Source organism: Bombina bombina, chromosome 6 (genome assembly GCF_027579735.1).
Source record: "Bombina bombina isolate aBomBom1 chromosome 6, aBomBom1.pri, whole genome shotgun sequence".
NCBI lineage: Eukaryota > Metazoa > Chordata > Amphibia > Anura > Bombinatoridae > Bombina > Bombina bombina.
Window position 1 is genome coordinate 345,537,584 of NC_069504.1, and position 25,268 is coordinate 345,562,851.

Genomic DNA, 25,268 nt, shown 5'->3' on the forward strand with positions numbered 1-25,268 from the left:
CTGTCCTCTGTCAGGTAAATCTTCATTTCTACAGAATCTATAAGAGTCCCCAGGAAGGGAACTCTTGTGAGTGGAACGAGTGAACTTTTCTTTTCGTTCACCTTCCATCCATGTGACCTTAGAAAAGCCAGTACTAACTCTGTATGAGACTTGGCAGTTTGAAAGCTTGAAGCTTGTATCAGAATGTCGTCTAGGTACGGAGCTACCGAGATTCCCCGCGGTCTTAGTACCGCCAGAAGAGCACCCAGAACCTTTGTGAAGATTCTTGGAGCTGTAGCCAATCCGAATGGAAGAGCTACAAACTGGTAATGCCTGTCTAGGAAGGCAAACCTTAGGTACCGGTAATGATCTTTGTGAATCGGTATGTGAAGGTAAGCATCCTTTAAATCCACTGTGGTCATGTACTGACCCTTTTGGATCATGGGTAAAATTGTCCGAATAGTCTCCATTTTGAACGATGGAACTCTTAGGAATTTGTTTAGGATCTTTAAATCCAAGATTGGCCTGAAAGTTCCCTCTTTTTTGGGAACCACAAACAGATTTGAGTAAAACCCTTGTCCCTGTTCCGACCGTGGAACTGGATGGATTACTCCCATTAACAAAAGTTCTTGTACGCAGCGTAGAAACGCCTCTTTCTTTGTTTGGTTTGTTGACAACCTTGACAGATGAAATCTCTCTCTTGGAGGAGAGTATTTGAAGTCCAGAAGGTATCCCTGAGATATTATCTCTAGCGCCCAGGGGTCCTGGACATCTCTTGCCCAAGCCTGGGCGAAGAGAGAAAGTCTGCCCCCCACTAGATCCGATCCCGGATCGGGGGCCCTCAATTCATGCTGTTTTAGGGGCAGCAGCAGGTTTCCTGGCCTGCTTGCCCTTGTTCCAAGACTGGTTAGGTCTCCAGCCTTGTCTGTAGCGAGCAACAGATCCTTCTTGTTTTGGAGCAGTGGAAGTTGATGTTGCCCCTGCTTTGAAATTCCGAAAGGAACGAAAATTAGACTGTCTAGCCTTAGGTTTGGCTCTGTCTTGAGGCAGGGCGTGGCCTTTCCCTCCTGTAATGTCAGCAATAATTTCTTTCAAACCGGGCCCAAATAAGGTCTGCCCTTTGAAAGGTATATTAAGTAATTTGGACTTAGAAGTTACATCAGCTGACCAGGATTTTAGCCACAGTGCTCTGCGCGCCTGAATGGCGAATCCGGAATTCTTAGCCGTAAGTTTAGTTAAATGTACTACGGCTTCCGAAATGAAAGAATTAGCTAGCTTAAGGATTCTAAGCCTGTCCGTAATGTCGTCCAGAGTAGCTGAACTAATGTTCTCTTCCAGAGACTCAATCGAGAATGCTGCTGCAGCCGTGACCGGCGCAATGCATGCAAGGGGTTGCAATATAAAACCTTGTTGAACAAACATTTTCTTAAGGTAACCCTCTAACTTTTTATCCATTGGATCTGAAAAGGCACAGCTATCCTCCACCGGGATAGTGGTACGCTTAGCTAAAGTAGAAACTGCTCCCTCCACCTTAGGGACCGTTTGCCATAAGTCCCGTGTGGTGGTGTCTATTGGAAACATCTTTCTAAATATCGGAGGGGGTGAGAACGGCACACCGGGTCTATCCCACTCCTTAGTAATAATTTCAGTTAGTCTCTTAGGTATAGGAAAAACGTCAGTACTTGTTGGTACAGCAAAATATTTATCCAACCTACACATTTTCTCTGGTATTGCAACTGTGTTACAATCATTCAGAGCCGCTAACACCTCCCCTAGTAATACACGGAGGTTTTCCAGCTTAAATTTAAAATTTGAAATATCTGAATCCAATCTGTTTTGGATCAGAACCGTCAGCCGCAGAATGAAGCTCTCTGTCCTCATGTTCTGCAAGTTGTGACACAGTATCTGACATGGCCCTAGCATTATCAGCGCACTCTGTTCTCACCCCAGAGTGATCACGCTTGCCTCTTAGCTCTGGTAATTTAGCCAAAACCTCAGTCATAACAGTAGCCATATCTTGTAATGTTATTTGTAATGGCCGCCCAGATGTACGTGAGGCGAGTTAGTCGGCATAACTCTCCCCTCGTTGTTTGGTGAAATTTGTTCAATTTGTACAGATTGACTTTTATTTAAAGTAGCATCAATACAGTTAGTACATAAATTTCTATTGGGCTCCACTTTGGCATTAGCACAAATAGTACAGGTCTCTTCCTCTGAATCAGACATGTTTAACACACTAGCAACTAAACTTGCAACTTGGAAATATTATTCAAGTAAAATACAATGAAAAACGTACTGTGCCTAAGAAGCACAGAAAGATATATGACAGTTGAAATCAATAAACTGAAAAGGTTACAGCATCAATCTTTGTAAAACAAAACACAATTTTAGCAAAGGCTTGTTCCCATTAGCACAGAATAACTAACCCTGATGGCAGAAAAAAAAAAAAAAAAAAAAAAAAAGTTAAAGAATAAACGTTTTTTATCACAGTCAACTACAATCTCACAGCTCTGTTGTTAAGATTACTTCCCTCAAACAAGTTTTGAAGACCCCTGAGTTCTGTAGAGATGAACCGGAACATTCAGGAAAAACAATGAGCTTCTGACTGAAATTTTTGATGCGTAGCAAAAGCGCCAAAAAAGGCCCCTCCCCCTCACACACAACAGTGAGAGAGATCAGTAAACTGCCAGAATTAGATCAAGCAACTGCCAAGTGGAAAAATAGTGCCCAAACATTTTATTCACCCAGTACCTCAGAAAATGAAAACGATTTTACATTCTAGCAAAAACGTTTAACATAAATTAAGAGTTATTAAAAAGCCTGTTGCTTGCAAATAGGCTAAAGTCTTATATACACAGTGTAATTCCAGTGAAGTACCATTCCCCAGAATACTCAAATGTAAAATATACATACATGATATTATATCGGTATGGCAGGATTTTCTCATCAATTCCATTGTCAGAAAATAAAAGCTGCTACATACCTCTTTGCAGATTAATCTGCCCGCTGTCCCCTGATCTGAAGTTTACCTCTCCTCAGATGGCCGAGAAACAGCAATATGATCTTAACTACTCCGGCTAAAATCATAGTAAAAACTCTGGTAGATTCTTCTTCAAATTCTACCAGAGAAGGAATAACACACTCCGGTGCTATTAAAAAATAACAAACTTTTGATTGAAGAAATAAAACTAAATAAAATCACCATAGTCCTCTCACACATCCTATCTAGTCGTTGGGTGCAAGAGAATGACTGGGAGTGACGTAGAGGGGAGGAGCTATATGCAGCTCTGCTGGGTGAATCCTCTTGCACTTCCTGTTGGGGAGGAGTAATATCCCAGAAGTAATGATGACCCGTGGACTGATCACACTTAACAGAAGAAATACATGTGCTGTCTAGTATAGTCTCCCAATCTAAGGGGAGAAGACATACCTGAATAAAGAGCCCATTTTTTACACGAAGGGCTGCCCATATATAGTGCAAGCAGACAACTTCCATCTGAGGTCTTCTTTCTTTCAACCCAGAAATAAAAAATGGCACTTACCTCACAATCTGCCGACAGTAAAGGCAGCTCCCAGGTGTGTGAAGTCCTACTGCTCACATGGACCATGGAGGATCATAAGAAAAAACATGGAGTAAAAACCCTCAGAAGATTTTTTCCCCGGATAGGGCAGCAACAGTATTGGAGGCGCAGTGAGAATTATGTCCCACAAGTTCCCATTGCTCTAAAGCCACCAAATGCTCTACTGTAGAGACTGATCTGGACTAGGCTACACCCCAGAACAAAGCAGCACACTTAGGCACTACTTTAAAAATAATAAACTCTTGATTGAAGAATCTATAACTAACACCTCACTTTACCTCTTCCTATCACTAACACAGGCAAAGAGAATGACTGGAGTGGGAGAGAAGGGAGGAGCTATATATATATACAGCTCTGCTGTGGTGCTCTTTGCCTCCTCCTGCTGACCAGGAGGCGTAATCCCACAAGTAAGGATGAAATCCGTGGACTCATCGTATCTTTAAAAAGAAATGTGATTATCAACATTCCATGAGGCTAACATAATACTTAGCATCCTAATCTATAAATAAATTACTAGCTCCAAAAAAAAAAAAAAACCTGCATGTTTCACAGACTCTACCAACCTCAACAAATATTTAGCCACAAATAAAGTCAATAAAAAAGAGCACTGAATTACTGACTCAAGGCATGTATACAAACAATATATAACAAGTTTACTTAAAAAGTGCCCAATCCATAGCTGAGAGTGTCTTATATAATAAAAGTATATACTTACTATAAGACACCCATCCACATATAGCAGACAGCCAAACCAGTACTGAAACATATCAGCAGAGGTAATGGTAGAGGAGTATAATGTCAATCTGTAAAGGGAGGCAGCAGATGAATCCCTTTGACCGTTTTACAGAGAGCCTTAGAATAGATTTCCCATAGGTGAAAACATAGCGTCATCAGGCAATACTCCCTTCACATCCCTCAGACAAACACTGTACATAGAGAGGAATTGGGCTTCAAAATGTTTAGAAGCGCCTTTCACAGAAGAAATCAAGCACATCATGCTTCACCACCTCCCCAAGGAGGCAAAGTTTGTAAAACTGAGGTGGGAGGTGTATTTATAGGCTTTTTGAGGTTTGGGAAACTTTGCCCCCTTCTGGTAGGAATGTATATCCCATACATCACTAGCTCATGGACTCTTGCCACTTACATGAAAGAAAATATTTTCATTTACAATCTCTCTTTCCACAACAGATTAATAATTGGCTCTACATATTTTACTACTGCTTACTTCATGCCAATTAATTTATCAATAAAGTTTAAATATGAGGGCATTTTGTACTGGTTAAACAGTAAACACATTGTAACCGTAACAGAAAATGTTAAATTATGCGTAGTAAAAAACTGTGCAACATACTTAGACAATTTAAAGTGCACACTGCAGACTTCTGATACTTAACCTTGTTGTATATATCTCCCTATTTGGCTTCAGCAAAGATAATATAAGGAAGATAAGGAACTGCAGAATTACGAACATTTTGCTTAAGAAAATTGCAGTGGCTAGTTCTGTTTACTAACGTAACTAATGGCTTCTCCAAATAAGGCTAGTGGTGGGGGGAGCTTGGCTATTGAAATACAACTGCAGCAAACTAGGTGTTCAAGCATTCAAAACATTTTTTCACTAACCTATTATGACAATTTAAAGCAAAACTGCCGGGAAGTCTAGTAATGACAAAGTGTTTACTGTCCCTTAAAGGGATACTGAACCCAATTTTTTTCTTTCACGATTCAGATAGAGCATGCAATTTTAAGCAACTTTCTAATTTACTCCTAATATAAATTTTACTTTATTCTCTTGGTATGTTTATTTGAAAAGGCAGGAATGTAAGCTTAGGAGCCGGCCCATCTTTAGTTCAGCAACCGGCTAGCACTTGCTGATTGGTGGCTAAATGTAGCCACCAATCAGCAAGTGCTATCCTGGGTGCTAAACCAAAAATGAGCCGGCTTCTAAGTTTACATTCCTGGTTTTTCAACTAAAGATACCAAGAGTACAAAGAAAATGTGATATTAGGAGAAATTTAGAAAGTTGCTTAAAGTTGCATGCTCTATCTCAGTGTTTTTCAACCAGTGTGCCGTGGCACGCTAGTGTGCCGTGAGAGATCCTCAGGTGTGCCACGGCAGACTGACAACAGTGTGACATATTTTTTAAACTTTGCTTGTTTTTTACTCCCAGTGCAGGGGTAGTTTGTAGGAGGCATGGCATAACAGCACAATACATACAGTATATGTGTGTATGTGTATATATATATATGCTGTATTAGGCTACAATGTGTGATTTTTTTAAAATTTTGGGATGGTGATGTGCCACAGGATTTTTTAATGTAAAAAAGTGTGCCACGGCAAAAAAAAGGTTAAAAATCACTGCTCTATCTGAATCTATCTGAAGAAAAAAGTGTGGGTTCAGTGTCCCTTTAAAAGTACACAACATAAAACTCCCAAAGAAAAAAATATTCTCTGCATTCTATTTCAGTTAGGAAGAGAATACTGAGTATACCGAGTAGGATATTTAGTTTACTAAAAATAAATCATACCTTGGTAGATTGGCCTCCATAATGTCGGGCGGCAATGTCTGCATTAACTTTACCAAAGCAAATGCCAGAGGAACTCTAACAACTTCCTCTTCGTTGACCACCTTGGATTTCACCAATTTATGCTCTTCATCACTTTTCACCTGCAAAAAGGAAGAATGAGATGCAGACATGATTTCAGTTCTGCAGATGTTTCAAAATGTTTATTACAAGTTTATTTATAGGGTCACTGTAATGCAGAGCTTCATCCTACAAAGTTTACTACATTTCTTTAAAAAAAATACATTGTTTAAATACATTGCTAAAATATCTCTTTTTTACTTATGTAGAAAATGAGTACGTGAACAAATTGGTTCTTTATTATTGCTTAGAAGATACAGAACAAAAATTAAGGGGGAGTAACCTTTGCATCCAGACATTTCTGCAGCTTTGGGATGAGGTTACTGGTGACGGTCTCTTGAATATGTTTGATCAGACTTTCTAACTCTTCTTTGTTTCTTGGAAGGGAAGTCACTGATATGTTCTTTCTTTTGCCATTTTCCATCCCTCCAGATTTAATCTCATCTGTAGCATTATCAAGAGGAGCACTTTCTTCTCCGGTCTTTTGCTCTTCCTCCTCAGCTCCTAACTCCATTGGTTCTTCATCCTCCACCATATGCTCAGTATCCATTTTTTCTGCAATAAGTATAAAGATTACCCAAATTATAACTAAAAATATTAATACAAATAAAAGTTAAATAAAGAATAGATAAAAAAAATGCTTCCTCTCTAATTATCTATGAAATTGTTACCTTTTCTCTGCGATATGTGTATCATATTAAAATATGGTGCCGATTCCCTGAAAGTTCTTCATGTAGCACAGTGATTGCTTAGATCAGTACAGAAGCTCATTTATATTTTTTATTGACCAAAGCATAGGAGATATGATAAAGAGGTTTTTTTAAAGGGATGTGAGTGCTCAGAAACCATAAGATCCTGCAAATATTGCTAGCATGAAAGTTTCAAATGCTTTTAAAAGTAGATCTTTTAAAATGCAGCGCTTTACAAACTATATGGCTAAAAGTATGTAGACATCTGACCATCTCACATATATGTAGCTGTTGGACATCACATTCTAAAACCATGGGCATTAATATGGAGCGCACCCCCCCCATTTAAAGCAATAACTTGCTTCAACTCTTCTGGAAAGGCTTTCTACAGTTGCAAGAAAAAGTATGTGAACCCTTTGGAATGATATGGATTTCTGCACAAATTGGTCATAAAATGTGATCTGATCATCATCTAAGTCGCAACAATAGACAATCACAGTCTGCTTAAACTAATAACACACAAAGAATGAAATGTTGCCATGTTTTTATTGAACACACCATGTAAACATTCACAGTGCAGGTGGAAAAAGTATGTGAACCCTTGGATTTAATAACTGGTTAAACCTCCTTTGGCAGCAATAACTTCAACCAAACGTTTCCTGTAGTTGCAGATCAGACGTGCACAAGGGTCAGGAGCAATTCTCGACCATTCCTCTTTACAGAACTGTTTCAGTTTAGCAATATACTTGAGATGTCTGGTGTGAATCGCTTTCTTGAGGTCATGCCACAGCATCTCAATCGAGTTGAGGTCAGGACTCTGACTGGGCCACTTCAGAAGGCATATTTTCTTCAGTTTAAGCCATTCTGTTGTTGATTTACTTCTATGCTTTGGGTCATTGTCCTGTTGCAACACCCATCTTCTGTTGAGCTTCAGCTGGTAGACAGATAGTCTTAAGTTCTCCTGCAAAATGTCTTGATAAACTTGGGAATTCATTTTTCCTTCGATGATAGCAATCCGTCCAGGCCCTGATGCAGCAAAGCAGCCCCAAACCATGATGCCCCCACCACCATACTTCACAGTTGGGATGAGGTTTTGATGTTGGTGTGCTGTGCCTCTTTTTTGACACACAGTGTTGTGTGTTTCTTCCAAACAACTCAACTTTGGTTTCATCTGTCCACAGAATATTTTGCCAGTACTGCTGTGGAACATCCAGGTGCTCTTGTGCAAACTGTAAACGTGCAGCAATGTTTTGTTTGGACATGAAATCCATTCTTTTTTTAGTGTTTTACGTATTGTAGATTTGCTAACAGGGATGTTAGCTTTTGCCAGTGACTTTTGTAAGTCTTTAGCTGACACTCTAGGATTCTTCTTCACCTCATTAAGCAGTCTGCGCTGTGCTCTTGCAGTCATCTTTACAGGACGGCCACTTCTAGGGAGAGTAGCAGCAGTGCTGAACTTTCTCCATTTATAGACAATTTGTCTTACCGTGGACTGATGAACAGCAAGGCTTTTGGAGATACTTTTATAACCCTTTCCAGCTTTATGCAAGTCAACAATTCTTAATCGTAGGTCTTCTGAGAGCTCTTTTGTGCGAGGCATCATTCGCATCAGGCAATGCTTCTTGTGAAAAGCAAACCCAGAACTGGTGTGTGTTTTCTATAGGGCAGGGCAGCTGTAACCAACACCTCCAATCTCATCTCATTGATTGGACTCCATTTGGCAGACATCTCACTCCAATTAGCTCTTGGAGATGTCATTAGTCTAGGGGTTCACATATTTTTTCCACCTGCACTGTGAATGTTTACATGGTGTGTTCAATAAAAACATGGCAACATTTCATTCTTTGTGTGTTATTAGTTTAAGCAGACTGTGATGGTCTATTGTTGTGACTTAGATGATGATCAGATCACATTTTATGACCAATTTGTGCAGAAATCCATATCATTCCAAAGGGTTCACATACTTTTTCTTGCAACTGTATATATGTATAAATAAAAACATGGCAACATTTCATTCTTTGTGTGTTATTAGTTTAAGCAGACTGTGATTGTCTATTGTTGTGACTTAGATGATGATCAGATCACATTTTATGACCAATTTGTGCAGAAATCCATATCATTCCAAAGGGTTCACATACTTTTTCTTGCAACTGTATATGATTTTGAGTGTGTCTGTGGAAATTTATTCAACCAAAAAAAGCATTTGTGAGGTCAGCCACTGATGTTGGAGGAGAATGTTTGGCTCGTAACAGGAGTTCCAGTTCATCTCAAAGGAGTTTAATGAAATTAAAGTGAGGGCTAAAAATGTTCTGTTGAAAAAAAGTCTTAGGATCACTACGTGGGAATGTTTTTATGCAGCAACACACTGATGTCACAAAGAGGGGCAGAGCTGAAGAGTGAGAGACTGATCAGAGCGGTTTGGCATATTGTGGGTAATCTAATGCCATCCACTCGCTGAAACAATAGTTTCTTCTGTTTCCCTGTAACGTGTATGGAACAATTAGCGACTATCAAGTGCCTCTATTATTGTGGCGTTTTTATGCTTTTGAGTTTCATATCCCTTAAATAACTTTATAATTCAATTATAAGTTACCTTCCACATTCTCTGCTGCTTGTAGTTGCTTTTCCAAAGTGTTATGGTCAAAGTGAAATGAATCAAGTGCTGTTACTAGTAACCTGTAAGATTAATGTTAGTGGATTAATAGAAGATTTTTAAATGTTGCTTTAGTGCATTAAATAACATGGCATCTTCTTTCCTCTGGTTTACGTTAACTGCTGCTATATAAAGCATTGTACTAACTGTCTTCTGCTATTTTTTTTGTAAAATACACAAACTAATTCAACTTGAAGAAAAAAAAAAAAAAGAAGAAGAAAAACTGTCTTGTTACATTTTACGACAGTCTCATTTAAAGAGACACAGAAGTGATGCATTAGATTTAGTTTTAAAAGGTTGTTGCTAAACCTAGAGCTAAAAGACATAGCAGACATTACACTAAACAAGACACGGCTTTTAGGTCTGGGATGCTGCGCACTCTCTTTCTCTGTGAAAGCCAGGAACATTCTCTCACAGAGAACACTGGCTTGGATGACACATCTGAAACCAATAAATGTGCCAGAGACGGAAACAGGCTAGAGGGTATGATTTTAATCCTAAAATGGTAGAATGAAATTGGGGGAAAAAAAACAGAATTTATGTTTACCTGATAAATTTCTTTCTCCAACGGTGTGTCCGGTCCACGGCGTCATCCTTACTTGTGGGATATTCTCTTCCCCAACAGGAAATGGCAAAGAGCCCAGCAAAGCTGGTCACATGATCCCTCCTAGGCTCCGCCTACCCCAGTCATTCGACCGACGTTAAGGAGGAATATTTGCATAGGAGAAACCATATGGTACCGTGGTGACTGTAGTTAAAGAAAATAAAATATCAGACCTGATTAAAAAAACCAGGGCGGGCCGTGGACCGGACACACCGTTGGAGAAAGAAATTTATCAGGTAAACATAAATTCTGTTTTCTCCAACATAGGTGTGTCCGGTCCACGGCGTCATCCTTACTTGTGGGAACCAATACCAAAGCTTTAGGACACGGATGAAGGGAGGGAGCAAATCAGGCCACCCAAATGGAAGGCACCACGGCTTGCAAAACCTTTCTCCCAAAAATAGCCTCAGAAGAAGCAAAAGTATCAAACTTGTAAAATTTGGTAAAAGTGTGCAGTGAAGACCAAGTCGCTGCCCTACATATCTGATCAACAGAAGCCTCGTTCTTGAAGGCCCATGTGGAAGCCACAGCCCTAGTGGAATGAGCTGTGATTCTTTCGGGAGGCTGCCGTCCGGCAGTCTCGTAAGCCAATCTGATGATGCTTTTAATCCAAAAAGAGAGAGAGGTAGAAGTTGCTTTTTGACCTCTCCTTTTACCTGAATAAACAACAAACAAAGGAAGATGTTTGTCTAAAATCCTTTGTAGCATCTAAATAGAATTTTAGAGCGCGAACAACATCCAAATTGTGCAACAAACGTTCCTTCTTTGAAACTGGTTTTGGACACAGAGAAGGTACGATAATCTCCTGGTTAATGTTTTTGTTAGAAACAACTTTTGGAAGAAAACCAGGTTTAGTACGTAAAACCACCTTATCTGCATGGAACACCAGATAAGGAGGAGAACACTGCAGAGCAGATAATTCTGAGACTCTTCTAGCAGAAGAAATCGCAACTAAAAACAAAACTTTCCAAGATAAAAACTTAATATCAACGGAATGTAAGGGTTCAAATGGAACCCCCTGAAGAACTGAAAGAACTAAATTGAGACTCCAAGGAGGAGTCAAAGGTTTGTAAACAGGCTTGATTCTAACCAGAGCCTGAACAAAGGCTTGAACATCTGGCACAGCTGCCAGCTTTTTGTGAAGTAATACCGACAAGGCAGAAATCTGTCCCTTCAGGGAACTTGCAGATAATCCTTTTTCCAATCCTTCTTGAAGGAAGGATAGAATCCTAGGAATCTTAACCTTGTCCCAAGGGAATCCTTTAGATTCACACCAACAGATATATTTTTTCCAAATTTTGTGGTAAATCTTTCTAGTCACAGGCTTTCTGGCCTGAACAAGAGTATCGATAACAGAATCTGAGAATCCTCGCTTCGATAAAATCAAGCGTTCAATCTCCAAGCAGTCAGCTGGAGTGAAACCAGATTCGGATGTTCGAACGGACCCTGAACAAGAAGGTCTCGTCTCAAAGGTAGCTTCCAAGGTGGAGCCGATGACATATTCACCAGATCTGCATACCAAGTCCTGCGTGGCCACGCAGGAGCTATCAAGATCACCGACGCCCTCTCCTGCTTGATCCTGGCTATCAGCCTGGGGATGAGAGGAAATGGCGGGAACACATAAGCTAGTTTGAAGGTCCAAGGTGCTACTAGTGCATCCACTAGAGCCGCCTTGGGATCCCTGGATCTGGCCCCGTAGCAAGGAACTTTGAAGTTCTGACGAGAGGCCATCAGATCCATGTCTGGAATGCCCCACAGGTGAGTGACTTGGGCAAAGATTTCCGGATGGAGTTCCCACTCCCCCGGATGCAATGTCTGCCGACTCAGAAAATCCGCTTCCCAATTTTCCACTCCTGGGATGTGGATAGCAGACAGGTGGCAGGAGTGAGACTCCGCCCAAAGAATAATTTTGGTTACTTCTTCCATCGCTAGGGAACTCCTTGTTCCCCCCTGATGGTTGATGTACGCAACAGTCGTCATGTTGTCTGATTGAAACCGTATGAACCTGGTCCTCGCAAGCTGGGGCCAGGCCTGGAGAGCATTGAATATCGCTCTCAGTTCCAGAATATTTATCGGTAGAAGAGATTCTTCCCGAGACCAAAGACCCTGAGCTTTCAGGGATCCCCAGACCGCGCCCCAGCCTATCAGACTGGCGTCGGTCGTGACAATGACCCACTCTGGTCTGTGGAACATCATCCCTTGAGACAGATTGTCCAGGGACAGCCACCAACGGAGTGAGTCTCTGGTCTTCTGATTTACTTGTATCTTCGGAGACAAGTCTGTATAGTCCCCATTCCACTGACTGAGCATGCACAGTTGTAATGGTCTTAGATGAATGCGCGCAAAAGGAACTATGTCCATCGCCGCCACCATCAACCCGATCACTTCCATGCACTGAGCTATGGAAGGAAGAGGAACGGAATGAAGTATCCGACAAGAGTCCAGAAGCTTTGTTTTTCTGGCCTCTGTTAGAAAGATCCTCATTTCTAAGGAGTCTATAATTGTTCCCAAGAAGGGAACCCTTGTTGACGGGGATAGAGAACTCTTTTCCACGTTCACTTTCCAGCCGTGAGATCTGAGAAAGGCCAGGACAATGTCCGTGTGAGCCTTTGCTTGAGGAAGGGACGACGCTTGAATCAGAATGTCGTCCAGGTAAGGTACTACTGCAATGCCCCTTGGTCTTAGCACCGCTAGAAGGGACCCTAGTACCTTTGTGAAAATCCTTGGAGCAGTGGCTAATCCGAAAGGAAGCGCCACGAACTGGTAATGTTTGTCCAGGAATGCAAACCTTAGGAACCGATGATGTTCCTTGTGGATAGGAATATGTAGATACGCATCCTTTAAATCCACCGTGGTCATGAATTGACCTTCCTGGATGGAAGGAAGGATAGTTCGAATGGTTTCCATCTTGAACGATGGGACCTTGAGAAATTTGTTTAAGATCTTGAGATCTAGGATTGGTCTGAACGTTCCCTCTTTTTTGGGAACTATGAACAGATTGGAGTAGAACCCCATCCCCTGTTCTCTTAATGGAACAGGATGAATCACTCCCATTTTTAACAGGTCTTCTACACAATGTAAGAACGCCTGTCTTTTTATGTGGTCTGAAGACAACTGCGACCTGTGGAACCTCCCCCTTGGGGGAAGTCCCTTGAATTCCAGAAGATAACCCTGGGAGACTATTTCTAGCGCCCAAGGATCCAGAACATCTCTTGCCCAAGCCTGAGCGAAGAGAGAGAGTCTGCCCCCCACCAGATCCGGTCCCGGATCGGGGGCCAATATTTCATGCTGTCTTGGTAGCAGTGGCAGGTTTCTTGGCCTGCTTTCCCTTGTTCCAGCCTTGCATTGGTCTCCAAGCTGGCTTGGCCTGAGAAGTATTACCCTCTTGCTTAGAGGACGTAGCACCTTGGGCTGGTCCGTTTTTACGAAAGGGACGAAAATTAGGTCTATTTTTTGCCTTGAAAGGCCGATCCTGAGGAAGGGCGTGGCCCTTACCCCCAGTGATATCAGAGATAATCTCTTTCAAGTCAGGACCAAACAACGTTTTCCCCTTGAAAGGAATGTTTAGTAGCTTGTTCTTGGAAGACGCATCAGCCGACCAAGATTTCAACCAAAGCGCTCTGCGCGCCACAATAGCAAACCCAGAGTTCTTAGCCGCTAACTTAGCCAATTGCAAAGAGGCGTCTAGAGTGAAAGAATTAGCCAATTTGAGAGCATTGATTCTGTCCATAATCTCCTCATAAGGAGGAGAGTCACTATCGAGCACCTTAAGCAGTTCATCAAACCAGAAATATGCGGCAGTAGTGACAGGGACAATGCATGAAATGGGTTGTAGAAGGTAACCCTGCTGAACAAACATCTTTTTAAGCAAACCTTCTAATTTTTTATCCATAGGATCTTTGAAAGCACAACTATCCTCTATGGGAATAGTGGTGCGTTTGTTTAAAGTAGAAACCGCTCCCTCGACCTTGGGGACTGACTGCCATAAGTCCTTTCTGGGGTCGACCATAGGAAACAATTTTTTAAATATGGGGGGAGGGACGAAAGGAATACCGGGCCTTTCCCATTCTTTATTAACAATGTCCGCCACCCGCTTGGGTATAGGAAAAGCTTCTGGGAGCCCCGGCACCTCTAGGAACTTGTCCATTTTACATAGTTTCTCTGGGATGACTAAATTTTCACAATCATCCAGAGTGGATAATACCTCCTTAAGCAAAATGCGGAGATGTTCCAATTTAAATTTAAATGTAATCACATCAGATTCAGCCTGCTGAGAAATGTTCCCTAAATCAGTAATTTCTCCCTCAGACAAAACCTCCCTGGCCCCCTCAGATTGGGTTAGGGGCCCTTCAGAGATATTAATATCAGCGTCGTCATGCTCTTCAGTAACTAAAACAGAGCAGCCACGCTTACGCTGACAAGGGTTCATTTTGGCTAAAATGTTTTTGACAGAATTATCCATTACAGCCGTTAATTGTTGCATAGTAAGGAGTATTGGCGCGCTAGATGTACTAGGGGCCTCCTGAGTGGGCAAGACTCGTGTAGACGAAGGAGGGAATGATGCAGTACCATGCTTACTCCCCTCACTTGAGGAATCATCTTGGGCATCATTGTCATTATCACATAAATCACATTTATTTAAATGAATAGGAATTCTGGCTTCCCCACATTCAGAACACAGTCTATCTGGTAGTTCAGACATGTTAAACAGGCATAAACTTGAACAGAAAGTACAAAAAACGTTTTAAAATAAAACCGTTACTGTCACTTTAAATTTTAAACTGAACACACTTTATTACTGCAATTGCGAAAAAACATGAAGGAATTGTTCAAAATTCACCAAATTTTCACCACAGCGTCTTAAAGCTTTGAAAATATTGCACACCAATTTTGGAAGCTTTAACCCTTAAAATAACGGAACCGGAGCCGTTTTAAGCTTTAAACCCCTTTACAGTCCCTGGTATCTGCTTTGCTGAGACCCAACCAAACCCAAAGGGGAATACGATACCAAATGACGCCTTCAGAAGTCTTTTATAAGTATCAGAGCTCCTCTCACATGCGACTGCATGCCATGCCTCTCAAAAACAAGTGCGCAACACCGGCGCGAAAATGAGACTCTGCCTATGCTTTGGGAAAGCCCCTAAAGAATAAGGTGTCTAAAACAGTGCCTGCCGATATTATTATATCAAAATACCCATATAAAATGATTCCTCAAGGCTAAATATGTGTTAATAATCAATCGATTTAGCCCAGAAAAAGTCTACAGTTTAAATAAGCCCTTGTGAAGCCCTTATTTACAATCGTAATAAACATGGCTTACCGGATCCCATAGGGAAAATGACAGCTTCCAGCATTACATCGTCTTGTTAGAATGTGTCATACCTCAAGCAGTAAGAGACTGCACACTGTTCCCCCAACTGAAGTTAATTGCTCTCAACAGTCCTGTGTGGAACAGCCATGGATTTTAGTTACGGTTGCTAAAATCATTTTCCTCATACAAACAGAATTCTTCATCTCTTTTCTGTTTCTGAGTAAATAGTACGTACCAGCACTATTTGAAAATAACAAACTCTTGATTGAATAATGAAAAACTACAGTTAAACACTAAAAAACTCTAAGCCATCTCCGTGGAGATGTTGCCTGTACAACGGCAAAGAGAATGACTGGGGTAGGCGGAGCCTAGGAGGGATCATGTGACCAGCTTTGCTGGGCTCTTTGCCATTTCCTGTTGGGGAAGAGAATATCCCACAAGTAAGGATGACGCCGTGGACCGGACACACCTATGTTGGAGAAAATACTTTTAGAATACAATTTGAAGTGCTAAAACAGAATATTTCCCCACCGTAAACCACTACTACTTAAACACACACTTACGTGACACCCAATTTTTGAATGATTTGTCCAGTCTGAAGCACATGAATAAAATGTTTTAAATAGAACATATATGCAGACCACGACAGATGTTTACACACAGATCCAACCATCTCTACAGATGCACTGATCATATTTTCATACTAAAAAACAGAAAACATCAAAAGACTATTAGTCTACAAGCTCAGGACAAAAAGGTAGTAAGTTCCCACAAGAATTAGATTTCAGCTTTGCTATCACAGTAAACTCAAGTTTAAATGGATAGTGGCAAGTTTCACATACTGATAAACTTGAACACAGGTAGTATATCAATTTATTATAAAACCCTCAGTTCATGAGAAAATTCCCCAAACCAGTTGATCCGCCTAGATTGGCATAATAAATGCGGACTCTCCAACTTGTAGCACCGGCTCCTCTAACTCTTAACTCGACACGTTTCCTCTGCACTAAGCAGATACAAAGTCACTATGTGGAGCTCCTACATAACATTCAATACAGTGCAGCTTCACAGGTAACAGCAAAGATGGAGAGGAGGTCTCTTCAATAGTTGGCAGGGTAATCACTATATAGTAATATATATATATAAAATCATTTGTAGCATAGCAGGAATATATATGTGTAACAAAGGTATTCTCTCTCATTGATGCTGATTTCTAATTGTTCAAAAATGTCTTTAAGTTTGTGAACTGTTCTTATTTTGCCTGTTTTGCATTGATTTTTATTCTCAATAAACAATATTTAAAAACAAAAATGTACTTTAAAAAGGGTTGTTAAACAGTAAAAACACACTTAACATAATCATGTAATCAAAGCAAAGACAAGTCTTATAGGGACAGTCAAGCCCAAAAAAAACTTTCATGTTTCAAATAGGGCATGTATTTCCAATTTACTTTTATCACCAATTTTGCTTTGTTCTCTTGGTATTCTTAGTTGAAAGCTAAACCTAAGAGCTAATTTTTGAGACCTTGAAGGCCGCCTCTAATTTAAATGCATTGTTTTTCACCACTAGAGGGCATTAGTTCACGTGTTTCATATAGATAACATTAAGGGATTATCTATCTTTTAAAACAACAAAAATTCTGGTGTTGACTGTCCCTTTAAATAATATATGTTTTTACAATTATATTATTGAAAATAAAAGTGTAAAGGTTTAGTTTCTATAATGTAATGGATGCAGCCATGTTTGAACTAGTTTTCTAATAATCTCTATTTATGCAAACAAAGCCATGTGGACAGTCTTTATTATTGCCTGTTTTATATCTGTTCCTAATTGTCTTCAGCTGTGGAAACAGATAAGGGGCAACCTAAGTTCAAACATGGCGGCAACAATTACTTTATAGAAACTTAGTGGAATTTGGAAAACCAACAATTTTCAGAGTTAAATTACAGGAAAGGGAAACAAAATATATTGCAACTTTTTTTTTAACTACACATAATTGCCACAACCAGCAATCTTAAAAACAAAAATATTTACAAATACCTTAAGGTACCACAGACATTACATGAGTCACAATTTAAGGGATATGCTTCTTCTCTACATCCTAAAGACACAGTAAAGTCAAAAGTGATTGAAATAGAGCTTACAATTTTAAACAACTTTCCAATTTACTTCTAGTATCAAATGTTATTTGTTCTCTTTGTATCCTTTGTTGAAAAATAAATTTAGGTAATCTCAGGAGCAGTAATTCACTACTGGGAGCTAGCTGAAAACTGTGGCAAGAGGCATATTTGTACAGCTACCAATCAGCAGCTAGCTCCCAGTATTATATTGCTGACTGAGCCCACCTAGGTATGCTTTTAAACAAAAGATAGCAAGATAATTAAGTAAATTTGATAATAGAAGTTTATCTATTACATTTATTAAAATGGCATGCTCTATCTGAATCATGACAACTTAATGTTGACTTTACTTTCCCTTTAATTTAAGTGGGCTGCAGGTGGTCTTAGAAGGGACATTGTACTGGTGTTTTTTCTTTGTTTTATCTAAAATAGTGCATTTCAAAATCTATTAAAATATTTTTAACAGTTGCATGCGCCTGTCTTGAACAAACCAATGTATTCTTGTTAGTCAAGCAGCATTGTGTCCCCTCCCACCAACAGAGTTGTAGGAGTTGTCCTCCTCAGCCAGTAAGCACAACTGATACTGTTGTAACAGTCTAACTATGAATTTAAGCCAACTTTACTTAACTTGTTTTAGGCAAAAAATAAATAAAATCATAATGCATAAATAATGCTGGTTTTTCATTTACATCAAATAAACTATTTCAGTACAACATCTCTTTAAGGAGCTTCCACGGCCATTTTAACTTTAGATAAAGCAAAATGTCCAAAGATAAAACAGTAAAATGAACAAAAGAAACAAAAAAAACATACCTTATGCATTTTCTCATCAAACAGAGTAGTTGTGGCGTAAGGCATGATGTAGTTTTGGAGAGATTTTGAGGATAGTACCACTTTCTCCTCTGCAAGGTGTTTTGCTAGTTTTCTCAATGCTCGCGCTCTCCTGTGAATCTGAAATATTCCAAAGGAAATGGAGACAATGAGACTCGTGAGATCTCTACTGCCAGAAAGACTGGTTACCGAATTCACTACTGTTTATCATTTTACTTAACAAAATCAAATAATTATTGTATATTTAAAAACAGAATTTATGCTTACCTGATAAATTACTTTCTCCAACGGTGTGTCCGGTCCACGGCGTCATCCTTACTTGTGGGATATTCTCTTCCCCAACAGGAAATGGCAAAGAGCCCAGCAAAGCTGGTCACATGATCCCTCCTAGGCTCCGCCTACCCCAGTCATTCGACCGACGTAAAGGAGGAATATGCATAGGAGAAATCATATGATACCGTGGTGACTGTAGTTAGAGAAAATAATTCATCAGACCTGATTAAAAAAACCAGGGCGGGCCGTGGACCGGACACACCGTTGGAGAAAGTAATTTATCAGGTAAGCATAAATTCTGTTTTCTCCAACATAGGTGTGTCCGGTCCACGGCGTCATCCTTACTTGTGGGAACCAATACCAAAGCTTTAGGACACGGATGATGGGAGGGAGCAAATCAGGTCACCTAGATGGAAGGCACCACGGCTTGCAAAACCTTTCTCCCAAAAATAGCCTCAGAAGAAGCAAAAGTATCAAATTTGTAAAATTTGGTAAAAGTGTGCAGTGAAGACCAAGTCGCTGCCTTACATATCTGATCAACAGAAGCCTCGTTCTTGAAGGCCCATGTGGAAGCCACAGCCCTAGTGGAGTGAGCTGTGATTCTTTCAGGAGGCTGCCGTCCGGCAGTCTCATAAGCCAATCGGATGATGCTTTTAAGCCAAAAAGAGAGAGAGGTAGAAGTTGCTTTTTGACCTCTCCTTTTACCAGAATAAACAACAAACAAAGAAGATGTTTGTCTGAAATCCTTTGTAGCCTCTAAATAGAATTTTAGAGCACGAACTACATCCAAATTGTGTAACAAGCGTTCCTTCTTTGAAACTGGATTCGGACACAAAGAAGGCACAACTATCTCCTGGTTAATGTTTTTGTTAGAAACAACTTTCGGAAGAAAACCAGGTTTAGTACGCAAAACCACCTTATCTGCATGGAACACCAGATAAGGAGGAGAACACTGCAGAGCAGATAACTCTGAAACTCTTCTAGCAGAAGAAATTGCAACCAAAAACAAAACTTTCCAAGATAGTAACTTAATATCTACGGAATGTAAGGGTTCAAACGGAACCCCTTGAAGAACTGAAAGAACTAAATTGAGACTCCAAGGAGGAGTCAAAGGTTTGTAAACAGGCTTGATTCTAACCAGATTGGGTGAGTGAAATATAAAACTTTTTTGCGCTGCCTAATGGGGTAAGCCTTTTACTCCTAGGATATTTTCCCCAAAAAATATCTTACTTAGGTGTACAGGAGAGGTTTTGGAAATTTTTTGGAGTGTAGGCGCAAGTGAATGCTTTTACCCCTGTCTTGAATATTCAGTATCCTTATCTAAGGTAATTGTATATAAAAAAAATTTTGACACTTGTTTAAATAACAAATATATTTATTTGAAAAATAAGAAAAAAATCTCTTTAAAAATTCCAATATGAACTTTGTGACACGTGGTTTACAAGTTCTGATAGGTCTTGTAACTAATATGTGAAGTCTATGACAAGTGTTACAAGATTAATGGTATAGGTGTATAATAACAATATGTTTGGTAGTGATATATTAAGTGACAATAGCTCATAAGAAATGTAATGAAACAACCTATGTGTTTGAATAATGTTTTAAAAATTAGGACTCGTTAGAGTGTTGTACCTAGTGCATTGAAAACCTAGTACACAGTCTGAAAAGTCAAATTTGCAGTTTGGAAGGGATCTTTATGTTTGTAGAGTTTTGCTAATCCAAATATTTCTAGTTATATATATATATATATATAGAAAAAATATATTCTTGGTGCTTGTTCCTGGTATCAACAGTTATTAGCTTTCACATAAATCACTGTCATATGAGGGAGGAAAGGATAATGTTTGGACATTTATTGCTTAAAATCTTACAAGTATTTGTTGCTTGAAATCTTACAAATATTTCATAAAACATATATTGCTAAAAAATGTAAACACGTATATTTACGGTTAAAACTGTATTTCTGCAATTATAAAACATATATTGCTAACAATCTTAAAAAATATATTAAAAGTTGAAACTGTATTTCGGCCGACTATGAGCTAGTTTAAAATTTCAGAAATACAGTTTCAACTTTTAATATATTTTTTAAGATTGTTAGCAATATATGTTTTATAATTGCAGAAATACAGTTTTAACCGTAAATATACGTGTTTACATTTTTTAGCAATATATGTTTTATGAAATATTTGTAAGATTTCAAGCAACAAATACTTGTAAGATTTTAAGCAATAAATGTCCAAACATTTTCCTTTCCTCCCTCATATGACAGTGATTTATGTGAAAGCTAATAACTGTTGATACCAGGAACAAGCACCAAGAATATATTTTTTCTATATATATAGCAAAACTAGAAATATTTGGATTAGCAAAACTCTACAAACATAAAGATCCCTTCTAAACTGCAAATTTGACTTTTCAGACTGTGTACTAGGTTTTCAATGCACTAGGTACAACACTCTAACGAGTCCTAATTTTTAAAACATTATTCAAACACATAGGTTGTTTCATTACATTTCTTATGAGCTATTGTCACTTAATATATCACTACCAAACATATTGTTATTATACACCTATACCATTAATCTTGTAACACTAGTCATAGACTTCACATATTAGTTACAAGACCTATCAGAACTTGTAAACCACGTGTCACAAAGTTCATATTGGAATTTTTAAAGAGATTTTTTTCTTATTTTTCAAATAAATATATTTGTTATTTAAACAAGTGTCAAAATTTTTTTTATATACAATTACCTTAGATAAGGATACTGAATATTCAAGACAGGGGTAAAAGCATTCACTTGCGCCTACACTCCAAAAAATTTCCAAAACCTCTCTTGATTCTAACCAGAGCCTGAACAAAAGCTTGAACATCTGGCACAGCCGCCAGTTTTTTGTGAAGTAAAACAGATAAAGCAGAAATCTGTCCCTTCAAAGAACTTGCAGATAATCCTTTCTCCAAACCCTCCTGTAGAAAGGATAGAATCTTAGGAATTTTTATCTTGTTCCATGGGAATCCTTTAGATTCACACCAACAAATATATTTTTTCCATATTTTATGGTAAATTTTCCTAGTTACAGGCTTTCTAGCCTGAACAAGAGTATCAATGACAGAATCTGAAAACCCACGCTTTGATAAAATCAAGCGTTCAATCTCCAAGCAGTCAGTTGGAGTGAAGCCAGATTCGGATGTTCGAATGGACCTTGAACAAGAAGGTCCTGTCTCAAAGGTAGCTTCCATGGTGGAGCCGATGACATATTCACCAGGTCTGCATACCAAGTTCTGCGTGGCCACGCAGGAGCTATCAAGATCACCGAAGCCCTCTCCTGATTGATCCTGGCTACCAGCCTGGGAATGAGAGGAAACGGTGGGAATACATAAGCTAGGTTGAAGGTCCAAGGCGCTATCAGTGCATCTACTAGAGTCGCCCTGGGATCCCTGGATCTGGACCCGTAGCAAGGAACCTTGAAGTTCTGACGAGACGCCATCAAGTCCATGTCTGGAATGCCCCATAATTGAGTTATTTGGGCAAAGATTTCCGGATGGAGTTCCCACTCCCCCGGATGGAAAGTCTGACGACTCAGACAATCCGCTTCCCAATTTTCCACGCTGTTTTAGTAGCAGTGGCAGGTTTCTTGGCCTGCTTACCCTTGTTCCAGCCTTGCATCGGTCTCCAGGCTGGTTTGGTTTGAGAACTATTACCCTCTTGCTTAGAGGGTGTAGAATTTGAGGCTGGTCCGTTTCTGCGAAAGGGACGAAAATTTGGCTTATTTTTAGCCTTAAAAGACCTATCCTGAGGAAGGGCGTGGCCCTTTCCCCCAGTGATGTCTGAAATAATCTCTTTCAAGTCAGGGCCAAACAGCGTTTTACCTTTGAAAGGGATGTTAAGCAATTTGTTCTTGGAGGACACATCCGCTGACCAAGACTTTAGCCAAAGCGCTCTGCGCGCCACAATAGCAAAACCTGAATTTTTCGCCGCCAATCTAGCTAATTGCAAAGTGGCGTCTAAGATAAAAGAGTTAGCCAATTTAAGTGCTTGAACTCTGTCCATAACCTCCTCATACGAAGAGTCTTTATTGAGCGACTTTTCTAGTTCTTCGAACCAGAAACACGCTGCTGTAGTGACAGGAACAATGCATGAAATTGGTTGTAGAAGGTAACCTTGCTGAACAAACATCTTTTTAAGCAAACCCTCTAATTTTTTATCCATAGGATCTTTGAAAGCACAACTATCTTCTATAGGGATAGTAGTGCGTTTGTTTAGAGTAGAAACCTGCCCCCTCGACCTTGGGGACTGTCTGCCATAAGTCCTTTCTGGGGTCGACCATAGGAAATAATTTTTTAAATATAGGGGGAGGAACAAAAGGTATGCCGGGCCTTTCCCATTCCTTATTTACAATGTCCACCACCCGCTTGGGTATAGGAAAAGCATCGGGGGGCACCGGAACCTCTAGGAACTTGTCCATCTTACATAACTTCTCTGGAATGACCAAATTGTCACAATCATCCAGAGTAGATAACACCTCCTTAAGCAGAGCGCGGAGATGTTCTAATTTAAATTTAAAAGTAATAACATCAGGTTCAGCTTGTTGAGAAATTTTTCCTGAATCTGAAATTTCTCCCTCAGACAAAACCTCCCTCCTGGCCCCTTCAGATTGGTGTGAGGGTATGTCAGAACCATTATCATCAGCGTCCTCATGCTCTTCAGTATCTAAAACAGAGCAATCGCGCTTTCTCTGATAAGTGGGCATTTTGGACAAAATGTTTTTAATAGAATTATCCATTACATGCATAGTAAGAAGGATTGGCGCACTAGATGTACTAGGGGCCTCTTGTGTGGGCAAGACTGGTGTAGACATAGAAGGGGAAGATGCAGTACCATGCTTACTCCCCTCACTTGAGGAATCATTTTGGGCAACATCATTATCAGTGGCATCATTGTCCCTACTTTGTTTGGACACTATGTCACATTCATCACATATATTTAAATGGGGAGGAACCTTGGCTTCCAAACATACAGAACATCGTCTATCTGATGGTTCAGACATGTTAACAGGCATAAACTTGATAACAAAGCACAAAAAACGTTTTAAAATAAAACCGTTACTGTCACTTTAAATTTTAAACTGAACACACTTTATTACTGAATATGAGAAAAAGTATGAAGGAATTGTTCAAAATTCACCAAAATTTCACCACAGTGTCTTAAAGCCTTAAAAGTATTGCACACCAAATTTGAAAGCTATAACTCTTAAAATAACGGAACCGGAGCCGTTTTTACATTTAACCCCTATACAGTCCCTGGTATCTGCTTTGCTGAGACCCAACCAAGCCCAGAGGGGAATACGATACCAAATGACGCCTTCAATAAGCTTTTTCAGTGGTTCTTAGCTCCTCACACATGCATCTGCATGCCTTGCTTTCCAAAAACAACTGCGCATTAGTGGCGCGAAAATGAGGCTCTGCCTATGACTAGAAAAGGCCCCCAGTGAAAAAGGTGTCCAATACAGTGCCTGCCGTTTTTTTAATACATCCCCAAGATTAAAAGAACTATTTATAGTTATAATCCACTAAATATACTTATAAAGTAATCGTTTTAGCCCAGAAAAATGTCTACCAGTCTTTAAAGCCCTTGTGAAGCCCTTTATTCTTATACTAAACTAAGAAAATGGCTTACCGGTTCCCATAGGGAAAATGACAGCTTCCAGCATTACCAAGTCTTGTTAGAAATGTGTCATACCTCAAGCAGCAAAAGTCTGCCCACTGTTTCCCCCAACTGAAGTTAATTCATCTCAACAGTCCTGTGTGGAAACAGCCATCGATTTTAGTAACGGTTGCTAAAATCATTTTCCTCTTACAAACAGAAATCTTCATCTCTTTTCTGTTTCAGAGTAAATAGTACATACCAGCACTATTTTAAAATAACAAACTCTTGATTGAAGAATAAAACTACATTTAAACACCAAAAAACTCTTAGCCATCTCCGTGGAGATGTTGCCTGTGCAACGGCAAAGAGAATGACTGGGGTAGGCGGAGCCTAGGAGGGATCATGTGACCAGCTTTGCTGGGCTCTTTGCCATTTCCTGTTGGGGAAGAGAATATCCCACAAGTAAGGATGACGCCGTGGACCGGACACACCTATGTTGGAGAAATATAATACATTATTTCGTTCTAAAAAAGGAGCAGATAAATACAGAATATGTGACAACGCAAACAAATGTGCATATGGGGTTGTGCACCAGTACAAATAAATGAGGTATGTGTATTAGTATATGCTATACTGAAAAAAATGGGTTTTGAAGGTATTAAGTGGTCTATTCCTAAATGGTATGTTTAAAGAAACAATACAACTGAAATGGTGAAGCAGAAACTATGGCGAGTGGGGTACAGAATTTCTGAGTTTATGAATTATGAGAATAGTTATCTAAGCAGGACAAGGTGTTGGTAATGAGATATAAGATGAAGACCATGGATAGATAAGGGGAGGGGAGAAGTACAAACCAAGCTTTATATACTATATTCTAGTATCACTAAACAGTTTGTAATATAATACACTGTAGTGTTACTTAGAGCCTTATATT

General features: G+C 39.6%; 1 protein-coding gene across 1 annotated transcript in view; it reads right to left on the reverse strand.

Annotated features, from left to right (window-relative positions):
• UTP20 (UTP20 small subunit processome component) overlaps positions 1 to 25,268 on the reverse strand; it is a 350,150-nt gene that overhangs the window by 161,055 nt on the left and 163,827 nt on the right. The window contains exons 38-42 of the mRNA XM_053716993.1: positions 18,393 to 18,530; positions 16,023 to 16,162; positions 9,485 to 9,567; positions 6,486 to 6,757; positions 6,086 to 6,225 (exon numbers count right to left, since the gene is read on the reverse strand). Coding sequence (XP_053572968.1) covers positions 6,086 to 6,225; positions 6,486 to 6,757; positions 9,485 to 9,567; positions 16,023 to 16,162; positions 18,393 to 18,530 — 773 coding nt within the window. The remainder of the gene's footprint in view (positions 1 to 6,085; positions 6,226 to 6,485; positions 6,758 to 9,484; positions 9,568 to 16,022; positions 16,163 to 18,392; positions 18,531 to 25,268) is intronic.